The following is a 21,045-nucleotide window of genomic DNA, read 5'->3' as shown; positions in this document are numbered from 1 at the left end:
GTTACTAGAAGGCCTTTGGGCATAATGCACAGAAGCAAGACAGATGAGGCTGTGAGTCTATGCACAATTTCTCACAAGAACCAGATATAAAAAATTCATATGAGAGATACAAGGCAATATACAAGGCACACAAAGAAAGGGAAAACATGTTACATCCAATGCCATTAAGAGCATCAAACAAGGATAACAGAATAACAGAATAAGAACAGAATAAGGATCATGCATTGTGGTTCTTAGTTGATGTGACTAAATAAGCAGTTATTGAGCACTTGGAGCTACTTTTCTGTAATGGGTGCCTAAAAATTTATTCCAATTATTCTTCAAACACTGAGATATCCCAAGGGGATCAGCTATACTCTAGAAATCAGAACTGTTTAAATAAGAGAAACCTCATTGTTCTGTGTCCCTCACCAATGACATTTTTTCATTTATTCAGTTGATATCCTGTCTTTCCAACCAGGCAAGTGTTCAATTCAAGGAAGAAGAAGTTGATTAAAAGTTGAAAACTGGGTTATACTGAAGTTTTACCATTTAAACCAAGGGTCCCAAACCCCTGGGCCACAGCCCACTACCAGGCCATGGCCTCTTTGCAACCAGACCATGCAAGCAGCAGGCCGGCACGCACATGTAGCTTGAATTACATGAGCAGCGGGTCAGTGTGTATGCATGCACACAGCTCAATTTGCACAAGTTGAGCTGCCTGTGCATGTGCATGTGCACTGGCCTGCTATTTGCGGAAGTTGAGCAACATGTGCCGTGTTGCTCAACTTCCGTGCCAGCCCACCACTCACATGGCTTGGTTCCTCTCTCCCCCTCCACCAGGCTGCCAAGCAACAAAGGTTGGGGACCGCTGATTTAGATGTATGTTTGGGAAAGGGGCAACCAGAGATGACACACAGATAATTCTCTTCTACATCTATTCCTTATGAAAATTTGGGCAAGATGTCTGTTATTTCAATTCACCATCAACTGACGTCAACACAATACTAATTTTTACAAAGATTTGGGGCAGTTTTTCCAAATAACAGTTATTAATCACTAATATTTTTGTTCTAAATGTCTAAAAATTCTGAAATTTTCATTAATGCTCATGTTAAACAAATAATACTTTCTCTCTTACCTGGTTTTGATAATGGCATGACGCGAGGAAAATGGCGGCGAGATGGTCTTAGGGGGCTATAATAAAAGGCATAACTAATTAAAATGAATGCTATAAAAATAAACTGTAATCAATCAGGACAGACCTATTGAATAGATCTTTAAAATTTTCAAAAAAGTATTTTGTGCTTGGTAAAATACTGGAAACTGAACATACAGTGTAATACAGTATCACAATTTTTATTTGTGTAAGAATTTGAAATAACAAAGATTCAGTGTTTATATCTGGTAATTGATTCCTGTTGCTCAGTTGACTAGCCAGGTTGGTTTACCTAAATGCAATACAGTAGTGTTGTATCTCGTTATATGATTCCTCAAACACACTAGGACATGTTTTATTTGTTTTATAATGGCACAGACTGCACTGTAGCAGTTTTGCAAAAGTTAAACTGTTGCTGAAAATCAGGCAAACATCTCAGTGATTTGTAGGCAAGTTCCACTTCTTATAAAGAAGCAGATAAGCCAAAAGTAGTGAAAGATCATGGATGATAATTTACCTGAGTACATCCTTGCAGAGAGGGGGGAAAGGATACTGCTGATAGTGGCCAAACACCTCAAAGACAATTGGCTGGCTTTTAATGTATTCAATAAAGGATTTAGTGACCTCAACTGCAATCTGTAAGACAGAAAAGAAAAGGATAAAAATGCTTATTTTATATAACAAGATATTCAACTTAAAATGGCCAAATTATTAAGCTGGGTAAAATTTGTTGGAAGATCTAAAACTTTCATTCACTGAAGCTAAAAAAAAGGGGGCAAAACTTAAAACTGCAGTGGTAATATATGTTAATATATCTCATTATCTTCGTTGATTTTCTGGCATTCTAGGCCTTTATTCCTTCATCAATGGTCTTTCCAGAAATGAAATCAACAAAGCAAGTCATAAAATATCACTAATTATGTCAAGGACATAATTGTACAAAATAAATTAAATTCTCCCCTTTCATGGTCATCTAGAAACAAAATACTGTTGTCTCAAAAACTAGTAATATAAACCTCTAGTACTGTAATATACATAGAAATCATAAAAAACAGCGTTAGCCAGTAAGCAGAAAGCTAGATTTAATTTTCTATCAGTCTTTAAAAGAATTAAAACAATTTTAAAGGAGAAATAATGCACAAATATGCAAAATTAACAACACGAAGCAGAAAATTACACTAACATTCTGAACATGATAAAAGCCAAGAGGTGGGCCTCGACCAGTGTTCTTCAAGGGCTCAGTAGAGAAGGCTTCATCATGGCGGTGAATAAAACTGTGAAAAAAGAGCTTCTATTACTATGCTTGAATACATTCATTTCAAAAGCATATACATACACAGGATGTGTGTATGCAATTCATTCAAATTGTAAACACAAGTTCGACTGCAGTCTGTTGATCATCACCAGGCCTCCTATATGGTGTGCTCTACTCTCTGTTAGAATTTTTCAGTTCAGAAACTGAAAAATCAAAAGCATGACATTATATGGAAAGATTAGGAAGATAATACTTTTCTCTCTCATCTTGTAGGGCTCTTCTGTATTTCCATATTCTTTCATAAAAGTAATTGATATCTTCAGGCTATTAAGCTTCGTTCCTGTATTTATTCTCAGTAAGAATAAATGCACTTTTAAATGCACTTATATTCTAGCCTCCATCCCTCAAATTTTTAATGTTAAAATCATTTTGATTAATTATCCATGTGAAAAGAATGGATCAATGACAAAGTGTGATCACAGTCTTCTAAATTTATCTAAACTGCATAAATAGCAAATGGTGGAATGGAACTGTATCTCACTTAAATTGGCAGAAGATGTCCGCATATTCTGCTGAGATGCTGGAGGCCTGTAGAACAGTAACTCTGAAAGTGAAAATGCTGCCCAATTTCAAGTGCTCCAAAGCTGTCTCAAAAGGTCCATCAACTGTGGATTTCTCTGAACTCTCCAGGAGAATATCTTCTGGAGTGGCTAAGAAAACATAATAGCTATTGTAAACACTTTCTTCTCAAATATAAAGTTTCATATTTTATCTATCCATGTTTCATATGTACAACAAAGAAGAAAATCATCCATCCATATTTGAGGAAAAACTTCATCAAAGAGAGTTATAACAATCAATTTGCCATTTACCAGAAATCGTGAGAATGATACAGTATAGCTGATAATATGGTCTATAAACCACACATCAGAAAGCAACTAACTGTGGCTGGAGTTTCTGATCAGTCTACATGGACAGTCTCATGTAAAGCACTTTGCAGTAAACTAAACATAGGACATTGCCTCTTTTGTGGAGGCTTAAACTTTCTCCCTCATCTTAATTTAGCTGTATTCCCATTTAATTCATTTTCATTGTGTTAAGTGTTTAACATTTTAAAATATTGACATTTTGTGCAGTATGTAAACTATTTCATTTCTCAACCTAGTCTTTCGACTGCATCAGCACCATACAAATATATCTGACAATGTAGCATTTTATATTTTCCTTATAAGAAGACCCAATGTGATTTTATTGCTGTGTACAAGTTTCCTCCCCCGCCCCAAAACAAGAAGGCTTTTTACCTGCACAAGTGTTGTTGTTGACTTCATCTGCTGATGGCCCTATATCAGTAATTTGTCCCTGTCCTTCTACTATGCGCAGCTCCTCTTGTGATGTTCCAGAGCGAGACATTCCCACTGCAGGACAGGATTCAGACTGAAACTACAAAGAAAAACATCAATATCATTGTCTCTGGCAATAAAACAGTTTCTCTCTTCTTTTTAACAATTGCATCACAACCATATATGGCAAAGCTCAAAAAGAAAACAGGCAGAGGCTATAAAAGACTGTTGCATTTACATTTATTATTCATTTTATTGATATCCTATTTTCTTCTTCAAGGAGTTCGCAGTGGTCAACATGAATCAATAAAAATGTCATATGCTTCTGAATAGTATCCATAAAATGAAATATAAACTCATCCACTCAAACACCAGACCAACGAAATCTAGAACCTGAAAGTTGTTAATGTCTGTTTTCAGTTAACCTAGAGACTGGAAAAATCTCTGCTTAGGTTTTTATCTCAGTACATGTAAAGAAATGTAAGCACAGAGCTGTTGCTGAGGAAATTTAGTATTAGGTTGTGACTATATCCCATCTTTCAAAAGTCCTGTGTGTTTAAAATCTATATAAGAAACCTATTAATAATTGATAAGGTATGAGACAAGTATCTTCATGAAATCAACCCCACTGAAATAATTCTTATATAGTCCTGGTTTTTACAGCATACCTTCTCAAAGTGCTGATCATCAAAGGAAATTTTAGCTGTTCCTGACTGCCGCACTCCTGAGCCATAATCTGGTGCTTCTTCATCAGCTGGAAACAGGATTATGGCAAGAGAATACAGTAAGTAAACAAAAGTTTATTTATTCAATTTGTATAGCCGCCCATCTTAAAGTAGAATCTATACCCAATGAGCAATAATCAAAGTTCACATTTTCCAATAAGCTGGAAGCCACAGAAGCTCCCTAAACAATTTTATTTTATTTTCAAATACCTCAGAAGGAGGCAAGATCAGCTCATGGTTATTATTCAAAGAAGTGATAAAAACACTGGCTGGTATTTGATGAAGCAAATATTTTTTTAAATGATTCTGGTTAATTAATTATCTAGATCAGTGTTTTTCAAATTTGGCAACTTTAAGATGTGTGGAAATCTTCCAGAATTGCCCAATCAGCATGCATCTTGAATCATCCAAATATTCTTATCAAGCTTCAAGAACCATAGAATTGTGCATTTGTCCATAATAGATTTAAAATATAAATATTTGATTAAGCTACTTAAAATATAAATGTTTCATTAAACTATTTATAAAAGGTAAATCTAAAATCTGTAGCTGATATACTGGAAAAGGAATACTTGCGAGTAAATTCAATAACTATAATAATATCAAAGATGAGCTTTCATAAAATGACTCCCATCAATTGAGAAATTTAAACTACAGAAGAATTAAATATGAATAATGTGGATTTAAATTAGAACATGGATGTAGCAAAGTGAAAAAACATACAATACAATGCCTCTACTATAGTATCTTTAGGAGCAATAAAGAAACCATATAAAATGAAATTATAAAAATACGTTATTGTATTACCCTCCCAAATATATACACATTGATCTGTCCACTTGAAAAATTGCATATGTAACAGTAGTAAGGCTGGGGTCTATTCCATCCCCATTCTTCATGGAGTTCTATCACATATTTTTTCCATGACAACCATAATACCATTAGAATAGTCCACAGAAAGCTAGTTTACAATACTAATCCTTGACCTAAACAGGATTGCCATTTGCCACCTTCCCTGCCTGTTTCCCACAAGCAAAGTCAATGGAGAAACTGGCAGGGAAGGTTGCAAGTCACTTTGGATAAGTCTCCCTAGCCTTCTGCACTAGCACCGTGCTTGCACCATGTCGGACCATCCATCCCCGACCTTCCTGAACTTGCACCGTGCTTTCAGCTTCCTGTGCTCATGCCACACCTGTACTGGTCCTTCCAAGCCTTTCCTCACCCTTCTCCCTCTCATGAACAGCCTGTGTTGGGCCTCCCAGGACCTCCCATTCCTCCTATGGAGCCCCTGTGCTACTTACCCATGATTCCCACTACTTCCCATTTAACAACCCATGTATCTTGGGGCTATGATGTCAAATGGGACTGACAGGATTATTGTTGCTAAGTGATGTGGTCATATAACATTATCCTTTCTAATCACATTGCTTAGCAACAGCAACGCTGGATCCAATTGCCATCGTAACCTGAAGACTACCTAGGAAAAAGATCACAGCAGCCTAAAGTTTGTTCTTGAAACCCATACCTCCAAGTAGATTCATGTGACCTTAAACAGCATCATGCAGACATAATAAGGGAGGAAAAGTATAACACTCTGTCAATCATGATATAATTTTATATAGGCCTATTCATCCCTTGTCATTCATCACTTAATTAGCCCTTTGAGATAGGCCAGACTAGGAAACCAAAATTATGAATGCTAATGCTACCTTGATTATAGGGCGGTGATGGCAAACCTTTTCGGCACCAAGTGCCGAAAAGGGAGTGCACGTGCACATCTGGGCCGCAACCCAGAAGAGGAGCTGCCCAGGACGCATGCACGTGCCTGAAAATGAACTTTCGGTTTCAGCTACTGAACTTCTGATTCCAGCCAGCTACTCTTCCAGGTTTCTGGCGCACATGCGCACGCAACAATCAGCTGGCCAGTGCGCATGATCATGCAGGAAAATGGAAGACCAGCTCTTCTAATTTCTGGCACTGCTGCATGCAAAATGGCCAGCTGATCGTCACATTGGCATGCATGCCAGAAATCCAGAAGAGGAATGGGCAATGCCACATGTGCCAAGCAACATGGCTCCCCGTGCCACTTCAGGCACACGTGTCATAGGTTCGCCATCACAGTTATAGGGTCATGATAATAGAGCCCACAAGTCTGAAAGCACCTCCCCATTATCTGCAAGATAACTAGGGAGGCTCAAATCTGAGACATTTATCTTTAATTAAATTTCTGCTCTGGACTCAGATTTCTTTTATCTGACCAATGTCTTGGTTGTGGCTCATGCTCTTCAAGGTCATTTTCACAGCCCATTACATCCTGTAGTTCTAGGTGTTATTTTTACAGTTCCATCTTCAGAAGCTGCCAAGCAACCCAAGGAGAATCCTTCAATCAACCATCAGGGAAAGGCCATTTGGGAGAGGGCCATTCATCCAGCACCTTCGTTGTGTTTGTATTTCTAGAGTAAACTAGGTATGTGGTGAAGAGTCAATCAAATGGTTGAGGAGTTCCCCAAATGTCAACTGATGACATGGGATAAAACAGTAGTTATTGTTTAAACTCTGGAATCCTAACTGTAAGCCTGACCTCTTTCACAAGAAATGGAGGTTAATCCCTCAGCATCAATATAATTGGGGCGGGGGGAGGCAATCTATCATCAGCCCAGAAAAATAGCACACTAATGTGAGCAATCCATATTTTATGGAAAATTTAGGGCACTCTACTCTGCCTCATTTCTTTAGAGGACTGTCTGGATGTCAAAGTTGACAGCTCCCCGCCCCCTGTTCAGACAACATAACTGAGCAGAAGAAAGTAATTTTCTCTCCCAATATACTCCCTGTATTCATATTAGTGTTAAAATTGCCCATGAGGATTACCAGATATCTGGCAGAAAGAGGATATTCCTTTTTTTTCCCTTCATGTCCTCCATCCAGCAGGCAGAATTAAATGGAATATTGCCCAACTTTTTAAAAAAATAATTTTATTAATATTACAGTTGAAAAAATCAAAACTAATACAAACTACAAAATATACTGTATACCTAAAATATAGAAAGTGTAGGAAAAAAGAAAAATGGGCGAAAGGGAGAAAAAGAATAAAGAAGTAACTTTCTCCTTCATTACAAGATCAAGCAATTTTAGTAAAATATCACTATCTCTTGGTAACACAACAAATACACTTTTCTTTCCTTTATTCATCTCATAACTTTTACCAAAATATTAAAGCCTTGTCATTCATTCTTTGTCATCAAAAGTCCATTAAAGGCTCTCCGAAATAACTACAAAACTGTTGGGAAACATCTAGTCTGGCAGGAAGAAGGGATGAGTGCAAAGCTAATTCTAGAGTCACTGTGCAATCATAAAAGGTCCAGAATCAGCCCTTCCTGAATTACTTGGTTCCTTCTCTAATTGTTCCCAAGGGAGAGATGCCAGACTGGGAATATTCCTGTTTTATAGGCAGAACATAATAAATAGTTAGCTCGAACTCTGCAGGTTGTTTGTGCCTGACAATAACTATTTTACCCTTGATCAAATAAGTTGACTCTGTATCTCTCGCTTTAAATAATTTCAAGTTTTAATCTCTTAAAATAATGTCCTTGAGCTTGATTTCTTTTGATCTTCTCTTTGTCTCATTGTTTAACACTTAAAAGCTTTAACAGATCTTTTATAAATCCAGTAAAAAAGAATTATCAAAATTACTTTCCATAAAAGTATTTTATTGTTGTTTAAATATTTTGTTCCATTTTGCATTAATGTGTCTGTGTGTTCTTCTTTAAGTAATCTTTAGTTTCCTCTGATTTCCTCTAATGCCCAACATTCAAAATTCCTTATTAGGTTACCATTCCAGCAAACTAAAACAGTCAGAGTTTCCCATAGAAAGGGTCATTCTATTTAATTACAAATTCTAATTTCAAAATAATCTGGACCCTAAATTTGCTTTTAACTTTCCAATATAATCACTTTGAACTTTCTTTTGTTCTTTATTCTAAAACAGTATTATTTTTCTAAATCCTTAAAGTTATATGTTAAATTTCTTTTGCACAGAAGGAAACTCATCCACTGAATTCAATAATTCTTGGCATTTCAAATGTTCTTAATATTTCAAAACAAGTAAAAAATATTTGCAAAGGTCATTAAGAGATGAGGTTTGTTTGAACTTCTTGCCTATAAAAAAGTCTGTGTTATAACTGTAAGCTAAGATGAAAGTCCTATTCCCAGCTGTTTAAGTAGAAGTCAATCATAAAAACTTCTGTCCTACAATCTACTCATAAGGAGCACCTGAACGGAGCACAAGGGGTTATCTCATAGTCTCTTCTTGCTCCAGAGAACTTCACCGGTCTGCATATTGCATCCAGTTGTAATGTCCGCCATGGATGCCATTTAAAAAAGACATCAAGCTTGCCATAAATCCTCATCGAGAGCTTCATACATTGCTTGGCCTTTTAAATATCTAACAACTCTTCTAGATCAGGTTTTCTCCCAGCAGTGCAGCACTTCCATAAATGCTAATTACAAGTTAATGTGCTCCATTCTATGATCTTAATTAATTGATTAGTAACCCTTCTCTCATCTCCTTGTGCTGCTGGCTGAAATTGACAAGAACTTAATCAGTTACACACTGAAGGCGTTTGCCTGGCAATTGGTTCTAGCATAGTTTCTGCAATTGAAAAACCAATCTTTCTGATGTTGGAAAAAGTTATTTCAAATACATATAGGCCTTTTTTTCTTTTTTGCAGTTTTTCACTGAATTTTTTGTCAGGATGCCAAGAAAGTCAAATAATATATCTTCCTTTTCCTACCATTTGCCCTCCTTTCCACATGTCCTGTCTTCCTTTGCCTGTTCAGATATCTAGTAATCCTGTTTTCATTGCTTCAATGGTGCCTAAGGTTAGCATGTTCATACATTACAATGGCTCCTTAACTGACTTGGTTAAATATGTTCTTATAAATCAGTTGAAACACTAACTTTTGCTCTCAGGAATTCCTAGCAATAATGTTAAAGTATTCTCCCCTTTAATGCACCCTAGTTGTTAATTTTAACAGTTGGAGTAAAAGATGGGATATAAATCAAATATACAAGAGGCTCTTTCCCCACAGATATTATTTTTTTAAAAGTTGCTCACCAGAAGAAGGACCAGCACCTCCTTCATTATGTTTACCCACCTCTTACCTGAAATAGCCTGAACTGCTACCCGCAGGAATCCTTTAACTTCCCCCTTCTCGCTGACAATGGCAACACGATGGACCAAAGGTACAGGGTATAGCAAGTTGCTGAGATACACAAATGCTCTGGAAGGAAAAGTAACATAGGACAGCGGTCACTGCGTCCCACGTATGAACTTCTCCAAACATACTCCATAGCCGATGGTAGCTGGGACCACAGTTCACCGCTCACATCACAATATGGTGCTGCAAAGCAAAACTAAAGAAAAGCAGCCATGGCCAGCCGGACAGAGAGGGGGGTTCAGCGTGCTTAAAACAGAGCTCCTGTACTGAGCATGAAGCGAAAATGTAGTGAGTTAGTGAGCGCTAGCATAGCGTACCTCTGGTTCTGTCATCTCTTATGACCGAAGGGAAGGGAAAGGGATGGTGCTGATGCAAGAAGGAAAACTAGAACAAGGACCTGTGGCCGGAGAGACTAGGCAACTAGTACCCTGGGTGCTGTAATTCGTCCAAGGTCCTGCTGCTGAATAACAATGGGTTCAAGGGACAGAAAAGAGAGAAGGCAGATGGGATTAGATTAAAGGAACTAAAAGCAGAAAGAATTAGTGGGGGAAAGTAAGGAGACTGGGAAGAAGAGGAAGTCCCTTCTACAGAGGAACACTTTTTTCAAAATTTTGAGAGGGACTCTCAATTCAATTGAATTGAATTCAATTTCAAGCCTGTTTCCAATGATTTCTTATCATTTCAAACAAACAGAATTAGTCAACTAATGGGGGAAGAAACATTTCTATAAAGACAATTATCTGTTTGAGCTAGATTTATGCAACTCATTGATGGGTAGAGAATGAAGGGATTTCTTGCAATATAGCCAGGAGTAAAATTACTAAATGCAAGGTATCTATCATGGGAAGCTTAGATGACATTCCCACATGGAACTAGGTAAGAACAGTAACAGTAACACTATTTATCCCAGACTCCATATTCTTGTTGCAATTAGAGTATGCTGGGGAGTTTACATATTATTTATTTTTTGGAATATATTTCCTTGATGACTTGCATGTGGAAACAGATATTGATGGATTCCATTTTAACCCTTTCCATTGGATTGATATATATACTAAAATGAAAGGCCCACATAGGATATTTATATTATCATTATACTTCAGCAATCCATTATAGATTTGAAGCATTATCCCTTATGGAGCAAATAGACATCAATAGAATTCTATCATAGCTGCTTCTGTATCAAATTGCTTAGTGTAGCAAGTTAGGACAAGCCACTTGGCAGCAGATTACAACATGACAGTAAGCCAGAAAAGCCTAGACTTCAGAAAAATATGAAAATTTAGATGTGTATGTATTCCTGTGCCATCTATAAATATTGCTAAGGATGGGACATGAAAAAGGAATCAAATACACATTGCAATCAGAATAGGGTTTTGCACTAAAGTTATAGGATATTTCATGTATGAAAATGCCCTAAGACATCTGCTTAAAATTCATTAGAATTATTTGAAATAGAAAAACAATGCATTAGATCCACATTGAGCTGTTCAGCTATTTTCAGTCTGTGTCATACCATTACACATAAAAACAAAAGCAAACATTTGTCATACGGATGGATTGTTTATTTAATGCTTTCTGTCCTAGATTTTTTTTCCTTAATGTACTGAAATCTCCATGTTCAATTTTATCACATTCTCTGTGTTGGTTATAGTTATGGAGATCAGGAAGTATAAATGCACATAGTGGATAAATGAATAAAAGTGGGAAATTAGGGTTCTATAATATAATCAACAAGCATTATATAGATGTAAGATATGGTGACTATATCCTATCCAGGACAGGATTGTAGAACTGGGACCATTTACATCAATTATATCAACCTGAGTTCCTGTTTTTGTTATTTTAACTATTTCCTTCCTAGAAATGAATAGGAAGCAACTAATTAAAACCTGGTAGCTAGATCAGTATTAAAATTGGCAATACATTCTACTGTATGAGATTAAACATTTTTTAACAAACATTATGAGAATCTTATCTATGTTACATGACAGGCATTCTAGAATCATTATGGGCCAATATAAAATATCCCATAGAAATTTTGTTCTTCCTGGTGGTAAAACTATGCTTTAGCACTATTAGCTATCCTGTTCTCCTGGCACAATTCTGAACTAAGTGGCTAAGTTATTCAAATGTGGCTAATACATATCAAGCTAAGTTTAACATATAAATTATTTTGCTCAACATGTTTTGATTGTTGTGAAAATGCACATATGCTTGCACGTGAGGTGAAGTTTTTCTCTAGATTTGTAAAAATCTAATTTTACAAACTCAATACATGTCAATGAGACATGAAATCATGATTTTCCTCTCCTATTTCTCCAATCTTCAGGTGACTCCTTACTATTCTGAAAAGTTCCCATTCAAATGTTTAATTTTATATTAAAATTAAAAAATTTAACCAACAAAAGCTGATGGTTGGAAGGATTATGACAAATAGCACAGTGTCTGCTTCATAAGAATAAAACATTATTATAGATCACAAAGAATTATCAAAGGATCCAATCATTCTGTAGCATTATCTCTATTTTTATATTGGATCTATTCTGATATTGGATGTTTTGACACTGGATAGACCATCCATTGCAGTACCATTGTGAAGCAGGCCAGAAAAAATGAAACCAATAATTAAGCATTTCATGGGCTGAAATTGCCTTTTCCATACACTTGTTCAAAGGGAAGGAAAGAAAATAAGGAGATGGAGAGGTTGAGGAGAGGAATCAGCAAGAAGAGGAAAAAAGGAAAGAAGACAAAGAAGACAAAGAAGAAGGTGGTGGAAGAGGGTTGAATAAAGGAAGGCAGAAAAGAGATTGTGTGTCATTAAAGGAACAGAGTCGCTAACCACAAGATTGGTGAGGTGCAAAGATGGCATGCTCAGACCAAAGAAAAGCCTTTCAAAAGAAGACAAAAGTGAAATAACCATCCCCCCCAATTTTGCTTAAGCTTTGGAGATAGAGCCAGCAGCTAAAAATAAATAAATAAGGAAAAATAAATAAAAATCAAAGACAAAAAATCCAATCAAAGCACACTTCACGAGAAATGTGAACGGCACAGCTGCTGCGTGGGAGGAGTCAATTTTGAACTGACTCAAAAGACCCCCAAGAACAGTTCACAGGATTGGGGGAAGAGGGTATTCCCTCATTGAACTATTTGGTCATTTGGCCTGTTTGTTGATTTAAAATCTCAAATCCCCCAAGAGGAGAAAAAAAAAGGGAAGAAGCCAGCTCTTTCGGTCTGAGACTGCAGGACTCTTCCCCCTTATCCCTCTCTGCCTTTTGTAAGCCCCTTTGCTCCCTTGCTTGCTCCCATTTTCCTAAATGCTACTTAACAGAGAGGAAACTAGAAGTCAGGATTTCCTGCCTGAACTTGGATGGCCGGATGCAAGATATCAGAACTCCCAAAGATTGCTGCAGCTATAACAAGCCACGATGATATCAAAATAGATGCATCATGACATCATCATGAATATGACATAATTATCTAATGACTTCATGATGTCTTATGTAAGTGGAAAAGTCACATCATTTGTTTGATGATGTCATGATGCATGTGTTTGGCCCCACTAGCCTATAATGACAATAGTTACACAGAAAAAGGATTTTTGGTGACTGAAATTTTCTCTACTTATAAGCTTACAATTACAAGCACAGCAGCTCTATACTTTTTCATTATACTTAATCACTTGCTCTGAATACCAAAGGAAAAAACCTTATACAGTAGTCCTCGACTTATGACCATAATTGAGCGCAAAATTTCTGTTGCTAAGCGAGACATTTGTTCCATTTTATTACCTTTCTTGCCACAGTCGTTAAGCAAATCACTGCAGTGGTTAAGTTAGTAACAGAGTTATAAAGTGCTTCGGGCTTCCCCATTGACTTTGCTTGTCAGAAGGTTGCAAAACATGACCTCGGGACACTGCAACCATCATAAATAAAACCATTTGCCAAGCGCCCAAATTTTGATCACGTGACCATGGGGATCCTGCAACGGTCATAAATCACTTTTTTCAGTGTTGTTGTAACTTCAGTCACTAAACAATAAATCGAGGACTAATCCCAGATTCCCAATGAGTTCAATTATCAACTAAGTCATCCTTCTACACACATATGCCAGTAGCCCTGTGAAGGGCAGTGTTTAGCTGTTGTCTAATGAGACAAAAATAATTTGTTTGGGCTGTGCAAATTGATAAAGATATTGCAAAAACCTCAGCCAATAATTTGGCAGGCAGTAAGACTGGGTTCACATATTGTATTACATCACTTTGTTATTCATGGTTCTTGAATAAGCTGCAATGGTTTAAGGAAAGCTTAATAAAGCACATTATAGCATGGCCCAATAAGTGAATCCTGTTGAGGATTGATTTCTAGGATTATACTTCCTCGGTGGTTCAGATTATGCATTAGTTACTAAAATAAGACCATTTTTTCTGTTTTTCCAAGCAAAGAAGATGCCATAGGTCCACTGTTGGGATATAGAGAAATAAATGATACATGTATTATTACATCATCACACAAATGATATAACTTGCAAATCTGCATTAGCAATTATTACATAATTGTGACATTTGGGTTATGATGTTACAATCATGTGCCACCATTTTGTCATCATTGAGGCTTGTTATAGTTATACAGAATGGTATATTGGAGGATTTATAGTAGCCAGAGTCAGTTTTATTGTCCTAAAGCAACAAAGACAAAGTTTTTCAGTACATACGGTATATGAAAATAGTAACTGACCCAGTTTGCTTTCTAAAAATAAGTGTTTTTGCTAACTGCAATGTGGCAGGAATTCTCCTTTAGCATTCTAAATTTCTAAATCCCAGATCGTCTTTAATCATGTTCTGCTCAGTAGCCCTTTATTTCAGAGTTACCTGTTAATATCTATCCCAAATCAATGGATAACTATATTAAATCTATGGTCCTAATTTTCTGTGGATATCCTACCATGTGTAAATTAATATACATTTTAAAATACTATTGACCAACTTAATTAAGAAAAAACAAAGAATCTTCTTTCACTGCTAGTTCTTAGGAAATTATGCTCAATTCTGAGACTGTGAGACTACAATTGTGGGTTCCATAGGATATGGCAATATAAGGCGCGCACACAGACTCCCTTTAGAAATGTACAATGCCAAAGTGCTGGTGTTGCCATCAGGTTTTGTCACATCCATTTACAGATGCTTTGCCTTTTATCCTGTGTTATTTCACTCTGTAGTTGGTCTTCCTTTCTACTACTCATCCCCTTGGGGAGGGGTGGGGGAGGGGTTTTTCCTCTGAAATGTCTTTTGGGGGGTCCCCCAGCCCCTGTGTGCCTGACATGGGAAAGCAGGTCTCTTATGCGAAAGAGCTAGTTCCTTCCCAGCATGCTCTCCTAAGACCTCACCAACCTTCCTACTAAACTGAACAGGGGGGAGCGGTCGTAAAATGGATCCTGGCCATCATACAGCGGGTACTCCGGAAAGATGTCTTCCTCCAGGTCCTCCTCCTCCTCCTCCTTCCCCACGTGCTGCTCGTCAGCAGGCTCGGTGATGTCGGAGTCGGGGTTCGAGAAGGTGGGGGAGGGGGTGAGATCAGCCATGCGCTCGCTCATGCATGTGTTGAAAATAGGAGAGCTGTTGCAGCCAGAGATATCTGAACTAAGGTTAGTACAACAAGATAGGAGACAGGTTAACACCAGCTATTCTAACATACGCACGCGTGTACACACACAGAGAGAGAGAGAGAAAGAGAGAGAGAGAGAGAGAGAGAGAGAGACTAGGATTGCTTTGTCCCTTCTTTAAAATCAAGCAGCAGAATTAATATGGACGGAGATTAAAAAAGAAACTTCCCAGATCAAACACATCTAACAAAAGAGCCACAAATGCCATCAGCTGAAAATTGATGCATGGGATGAAAAATTCCTGGTGTCCATTTCATCAAATTGAGATATTGGTAAGTGGAAGATGTCCGTTATGAATCCTCCCAAATGACTGGATTATTTATTTAATACATTTTTGATTTGTAAAAATTCTATAGCTAAACTCTTTCTACCTGGACTCCAACCAACTCTCAACTGATGGTATGACATTTCTTCTCTAATAGTTGCATGTGAAGCACATGAGAACACACAATATATACTAGGCAGTATATAGGCAGATATCACACTCCATACATCAAACACACACACCTACACACAAAGGTACAAAATTCTGCAAAAGAGTTTCTGAGCTACCCTTCACCCTACAATGTTTTTGTTTGGTTTTGGTTGCTATCGTTGTCATCTAGAAGCATCATACACCAAGAGGATCTACATTGTAATAAGGTAATGAAATGGTTGTCATATTCCAATCACATCTAATTGTGATGGTTTTAATAATTCAGAAATCATAATCAACAAGCAGGAAGTTGTAATGATGGGCTACAACGTAGCTTGCATGAGCTAAACAACACAGAATTGGCAAGTGAGGCAGGCATCATGCTGTATCAGAGAGTACAGACCGAAATTATCTTGCTGCAGAAAGTTTCAGCTCTCAGTACTCTGGACACCATGCATTTGGACATTAGGCATGGTTTTATGAAAAATGTATACGGTGCAAGTATATGTGCAGATGATATTTAAAAGGTTCTGCATCAAATGAATGGACAATCCACTCCAACACGGAATGGAGATGTTGACCTGATTTCTTATCAAGTGTGAGATGTGATCTTAACATCTTGATCTAAAATGTAATACGATCATTATTCCATAGTGGAAGGAGAGCTTGTGTTATATATCATTTGTTTTGGCTAGCTATGAATTGTTTTTTTTTTCCTTTGGACATCATTGGTTTTGCTTTATATTTTTTGACAAAGAAGACCAAAACTCTCACCTGCCAACCAGCCTGAACCAAGGAAAGCGATCATAAAAGGGGTCTCCGCCTGTCACCACATTATCACAGTCTTCTATAACACTAGAGGGTACTTCAGCTGCCCGATCATACATCTCCCGCATCAAGTCCAACCTCTGCCTGCAATGGCAGAAAAAAAGGATTTTCTATCAAAACAGTAGTTGAGAAAGTATTGCCCAACCAGTTTACCTGTGCATGCCACTATCATGATATAGTAAGAATTTGGTATAGAAACCTGTTCTGCTTATTGAGATGTATTAAATTAGCATGTTCTCGAATCAGATAAATAAAAACATTTTCAAGCAGTGGAAAGAAACTGGAGAAAGAATTGGACCTATACACATGCATCAGCATGCTCAGAATTAATAGATATACATGGCTGTTCTGGTGCTTATATTAAAAAACCTTCCCTTGCATTGATAGAAGACTGAATTTACAAGAATGGCCATTTTTACCAATTTGGAACAAGATATTAGATTGTTGTCAGATTTGATGTATATATTACTGTTCTTATATACTATATGCAAAATTAAAAAAGCTCCAAACTTCTGAGGATCTCTGAATTTATCATATGAGACTATATTTGCAGATTTGAAGACTGTAGCCATTGCAGTCATAGCTATTGTAGTGTGTGTGTGTGTGTGTGTGTGTGTGTGTGTGTGTGTGTGTATGTACACACACACCATATATACTTACACCATATATATAATAGTGAGGACTAATGGCCATCCATCACTGTTTCCAAACCATCATTATTTTGGCTTGCATAGAAATCAGATTTCAACCCATATGATTAACCTGTCAAGATCTGGATTGATCAACAGCTTGTTCAATCTGTCTTTGGCATAAGGAGCCCTTGTGGCACAGTGGTTAGAATGTAGTATTGCAGGCCCACAGTCTGGAGTTCAATCCTGAGAAGTCTCAAAGTTGACTCAGCCTTCCATCCTTCTGAGGTCAGTAAAACAAGGACCCATATTGGGGACAATATGCTGACATTGTAACCTGTCCAGAGAATGCTGTAAAGCACCATAGGGCTGTATATAAATCTAAGTGCTATTGCTGTATGTAAAAAGGAACATGTGAGATATCCACCACAGATCAAATAGCATGAATTAATATGGCCATCTTGCACCAACGAGTGGGTAATTCTGCAGACTTATATATTATATAATATAATTCTGTTTACCTCATTCAGCCCTCTTAACCCAAATCACAGTCCACTGAAAAGGTTGTTTTAACAGGGAGTCACATTTAACATGGCAATTTAACTCACATTCCTTTCACTTTAAAACTCCTGTTGTATTTTCAAATAAGTTAATTCATTATGCTTCCAGATAAGAATATCATGCCATTTTTTCCCTACATGATTAAAAATTACCTCCTTTAGCCAGCTAGTAGCCACCTTGGCTTTAAAAGTTTACACCTACCTGAGTTTCTCCAGAGTCCAATAATGGGTTGCTCCATTTTTCTGGTCCTGCACTTCTACTGCCACAATGGTCCTTGGGAAAGGACGTTTCTCCCGGTCTTTGGCAGCATCTGGAGGAAGTAGGTCTGGAGGCAGAGGTGAGTATAGGGTGTCTGTGAGGAGGACAAACTGAAACTGAACCTGGAAGTGAATCATAAATGTTGCTGGTTAGTATTATCACAAAGTCACTCACATATGTTTAAATTCTGTATTTTACAGAAAAGATGGGAATTTAGCAAAAGATTTTGGGGGGCCTTTCCCATTATTGAAGCCCTATCACCTGATATTATTAGATAATGGGGTGGGAAGAATCCATCCCTTGGACCAGATTTGTTTTCCAATCTATTTTGTAACACCCACTTAAGATGAATGAATGAATGAATGAAGGAAGGAAGGAAGGAAGGAAGGAAGGAGGGAGGGAGGGAGGGAGGGAAGGAAGGAAGGAAGGAAGGAAGGAAGGAAGGAAGGAAGGAAGGAAGGAAGGAAAGGAGGGACATATTTGTTTTTTAAGACAAAAACTGTTTACCTTTTTCTTCAGTTCCACACTGATCGCATTGGCCTCCTTCAAGAAAATAGCATTGCCCCACAGCAGGTCTCGAAGAGATGTAAACTGATACCATTTCCACTTCCTAAAGGCCCAGAGTGCCAACTCAAACTCTCGCTCTGTCCACTGAACTGATGAGATAAACAAAATGAAATACCTCTGTAAGGTCAACTACTTATTTTCAAGTATTGCCTGATCAAGTATGCCTAATTTGCCTGATCTTGCTCATGAGATAATATGAAAAGCATATATACTTCATAGGTCAATTTCACAAGGTGATACATGTGGGGAGCCCTTCTCTTGTAAAAGTATGCAGAATCAGAAGAAAATCTATCACGAGACACCTCTGCACAAAATGAATAAAAACAGGATATGGCGATGATAGCTAGCTTCCATTTTAAATATAAATTTTCCATCCAATAAAATGGCCATCATGATGACCAAAGTCCAATGAGGATATGGCACAAGAAGTAGAAGATCCAATAAAACAACGCAAATTTTAATTCGTTCTTAATTTATTGGGGTGTTTTAAATCTGTCTTCGGCCAAATTGTTTAATTCGGTTTTATTCTGTTTTTAAATTTTGTATTTATGTGTTTTTATCTTGTGGTTGTTCACCGCCCTGAGTCCTTCAGGAGTAGGGTGGTATATAAATCAAATAAACTAAACTAAACTAAAACCCCAATATATCTAACTATAATCAAGGCTGAAAAGATAGCCAAATGACTTCTGTAATTTGAACCCAAAATTTGCTAAGATTGTAAGAATGTAATTGTAGGAATGTAAATGATGATTCTTGAGTTACAAAACTACATAAATAAAATTATCCCATTTCAATCCATGATTAAGGTTAACAAATAAATCCAGGGATAACTCAGGGATAATAAAGCATTTACTGCCGCATTTTAGAATTTAGAATAACAGAGTTGGAAGGGACCTTGGAGGTCTTCTAGTCCAACCCCCTGCTTAGGCAGGAAACCCTACACCACTTCAGACAAATGGTTATTCAACATCTTCTTAAAAACTTCCAGTGTTGGAGCATTCACAACTTCTGGAGGCAAATTGTTCCACTGATTAATTGTTCTGTCAGGAAATTTCTCCTTAGTTCTATATTGCTAAACTCCTTGATTAGTTTCCACTCATTGCTTCTTGTCCATTTGTAGTTGAATACAATATTGTAGATTCCTTGGTGCTCTCTGAGCTTGGTTATTTGGTTGCAGACAATTAATCACTCAAGTAGGGTAACATCATTAGTGCTAGTCAATGTGGGGGTTTGTTCTCATATACACATACAGTAGTTCTCTGCCACTACTGGTGGGGGTATGGTTTTTCCCCTTGGTAGTTCTTAATTAGACTGTTTAATGCTTGACTTTTCCTCCTGTGTTATTCCCTGTTTATCTGGCTGTTGGTTGTTGGAGGGAATTTATCCTGGTCTTTTTGTTCCCTTCTTAGCTTTTTGTAGTCAACACTGATGATGTTCTCTAGCCAGGTAATGAAAAGTCTGCAGGGAAACAACCCAGCTCAAAGAATACCAAAGACTCCACAGTTCAGTCCTGAGCTACATGTTTTCTCTTCTATTGCATACAATATTGTTTTATGAAAAGCAACCTACAGCAGTTTCTTTATTTCTTAGATGCTCACCTTCATCCTCAGGCTCCTCCTCTTCCTCATTAGCTTCAGTGTAGTATCTTGAGTCCATTTGCTTTTGTAAAGCCTCTAATTTACTCTCGTAATCCTAAAATGACAAGAAGAAAACAGCCAAGAGTTTATTGTATTCTGACACTTCCAGTGAGATATGGCACCCCTGAAGAAGCAGGGATGAAATTACGGTGGAAATCAATGGCCAGAGGGTGGAGCCTAGCCAGCAAAATTTCTTTGAGGAAAGGAGAGATCATGAGATCACCCACATGTATTTTGAACACCTGCTCCTCCCAAGTAGACTGCAGGAACGGAGGTTTTTTGCAATCAGCCAGGGAGACGAGCAGCTAGGAATTGATGGATTCCAACTAAACTCATAGTTATAATTTTGCCTACATCGGCATAAAGCTTGGCTGAACCTCATTTCTTAATCGTTTTGGAATTCGTTTTTACTGCTTTTCAAATATTAACAACCTTTGGAATGGCACATTTTATGGCATTTACTGGTCTTTAATGAAAGTAGTTTAAAGCAGGGGTCTCCAACCTTGGCGACTTTAAGCCTGGCGGACTTCAACTCCCAGAATTCTGGAAGTTGAAGTCCGCCAGGCTTAAAGGCGCCAAGGTTGGAGACCCCTGATTTAAAGTACAAGTTTAAGGACTTAGAAAAATCATTTTGGAGCAGATAAAAGGCAAAAGGGTGATTAGAGTATTGTTTTTAGAAAGTTACAAATGGACTAAGGTTCCAGATAGATTTGAAATTAATTATAAGAATCCCTCCTGTTAAAAATAGCTGTTGTTTTGAAGTCTAGGAAAAAAGCAAGTGGGACTTTGAAAACTGTACACTAGAGGTAAC

General features: G+C 37.4%; 1 protein-coding gene across 18 annotated transcripts in view; it reads right to left on the bottom strand.

Annotated features, from left to right (window-relative positions):
• The window catches only part of KIF1A (kinesin family member 1A), a 100,144-nt gene that overhangs the window by 27,745 nt on the left and 51,354 nt on the right, over positions 1-21,045 (bottom strand). For 11 of the 18 annotated variants that reach the window (XM_034439693.3, XM_034439694.3, XM_034439695.3 and 8 more), the window contains 11 exons: positions 20,196-20,289; positions 18,538-18,686; positions 17,974-18,152; positions 16,529-16,666; positions 9,623-9,741; positions 4,402-4,487; positions 3,695-3,833; positions 2,935-3,103; positions 2,322-2,412; positions 1,656-1,774; positions 1,121-1,176 (listed from right to left, as the gene is read on the bottom strand). In XM_034439693.3, coding sequence (XP_034295584.1) covers positions 1,121-1,176; positions 1,656-1,774; positions 2,322-2,412; positions 2,935-3,103; positions 3,695-3,833; positions 4,402-4,487; positions 9,623-9,741; positions 16,529-16,666; positions 17,974-18,152; positions 18,538-18,686; positions 20,196-20,289 — 1,339 coding nt within the window. Of the gene's footprint in view, positions 1-1,120; positions 1,177-1,655; positions 1,775-2,321; positions 2,413-2,934; positions 3,104-3,694; positions 3,834-4,401; positions 4,488-9,622; positions 9,742-15,067; positions 15,293-16,528; positions 16,667-17,973; positions 18,153-18,537; positions 18,687-20,195; positions 20,290-21,045 lie in introns of all 18 variants that reach the window. The other 7 variants (XM_034439686.3, XM_034439687.3, XM_034439688.3 and 4 more) reach the window with 1 other exon arrangement.

This window comes from Pantherophis guttatus, chromosome 6 (assembly GCF_059756535.1).
Source record: "Pantherophis guttatus breed Tessera chromosome 6, ASM5975653v1, whole genome shotgun sequence".
Classification (NCBI taxonomy): domain Eukaryota; kingdom Metazoa; phylum Chordata; class Lepidosauria; order Squamata; family Colubridae; genus Pantherophis; species Pantherophis guttatus.
The sequence above is the reverse complement of the archived record's forward strand: the minus strand, read 5'-3'. Positions and strand labels throughout refer to the sequence as shown.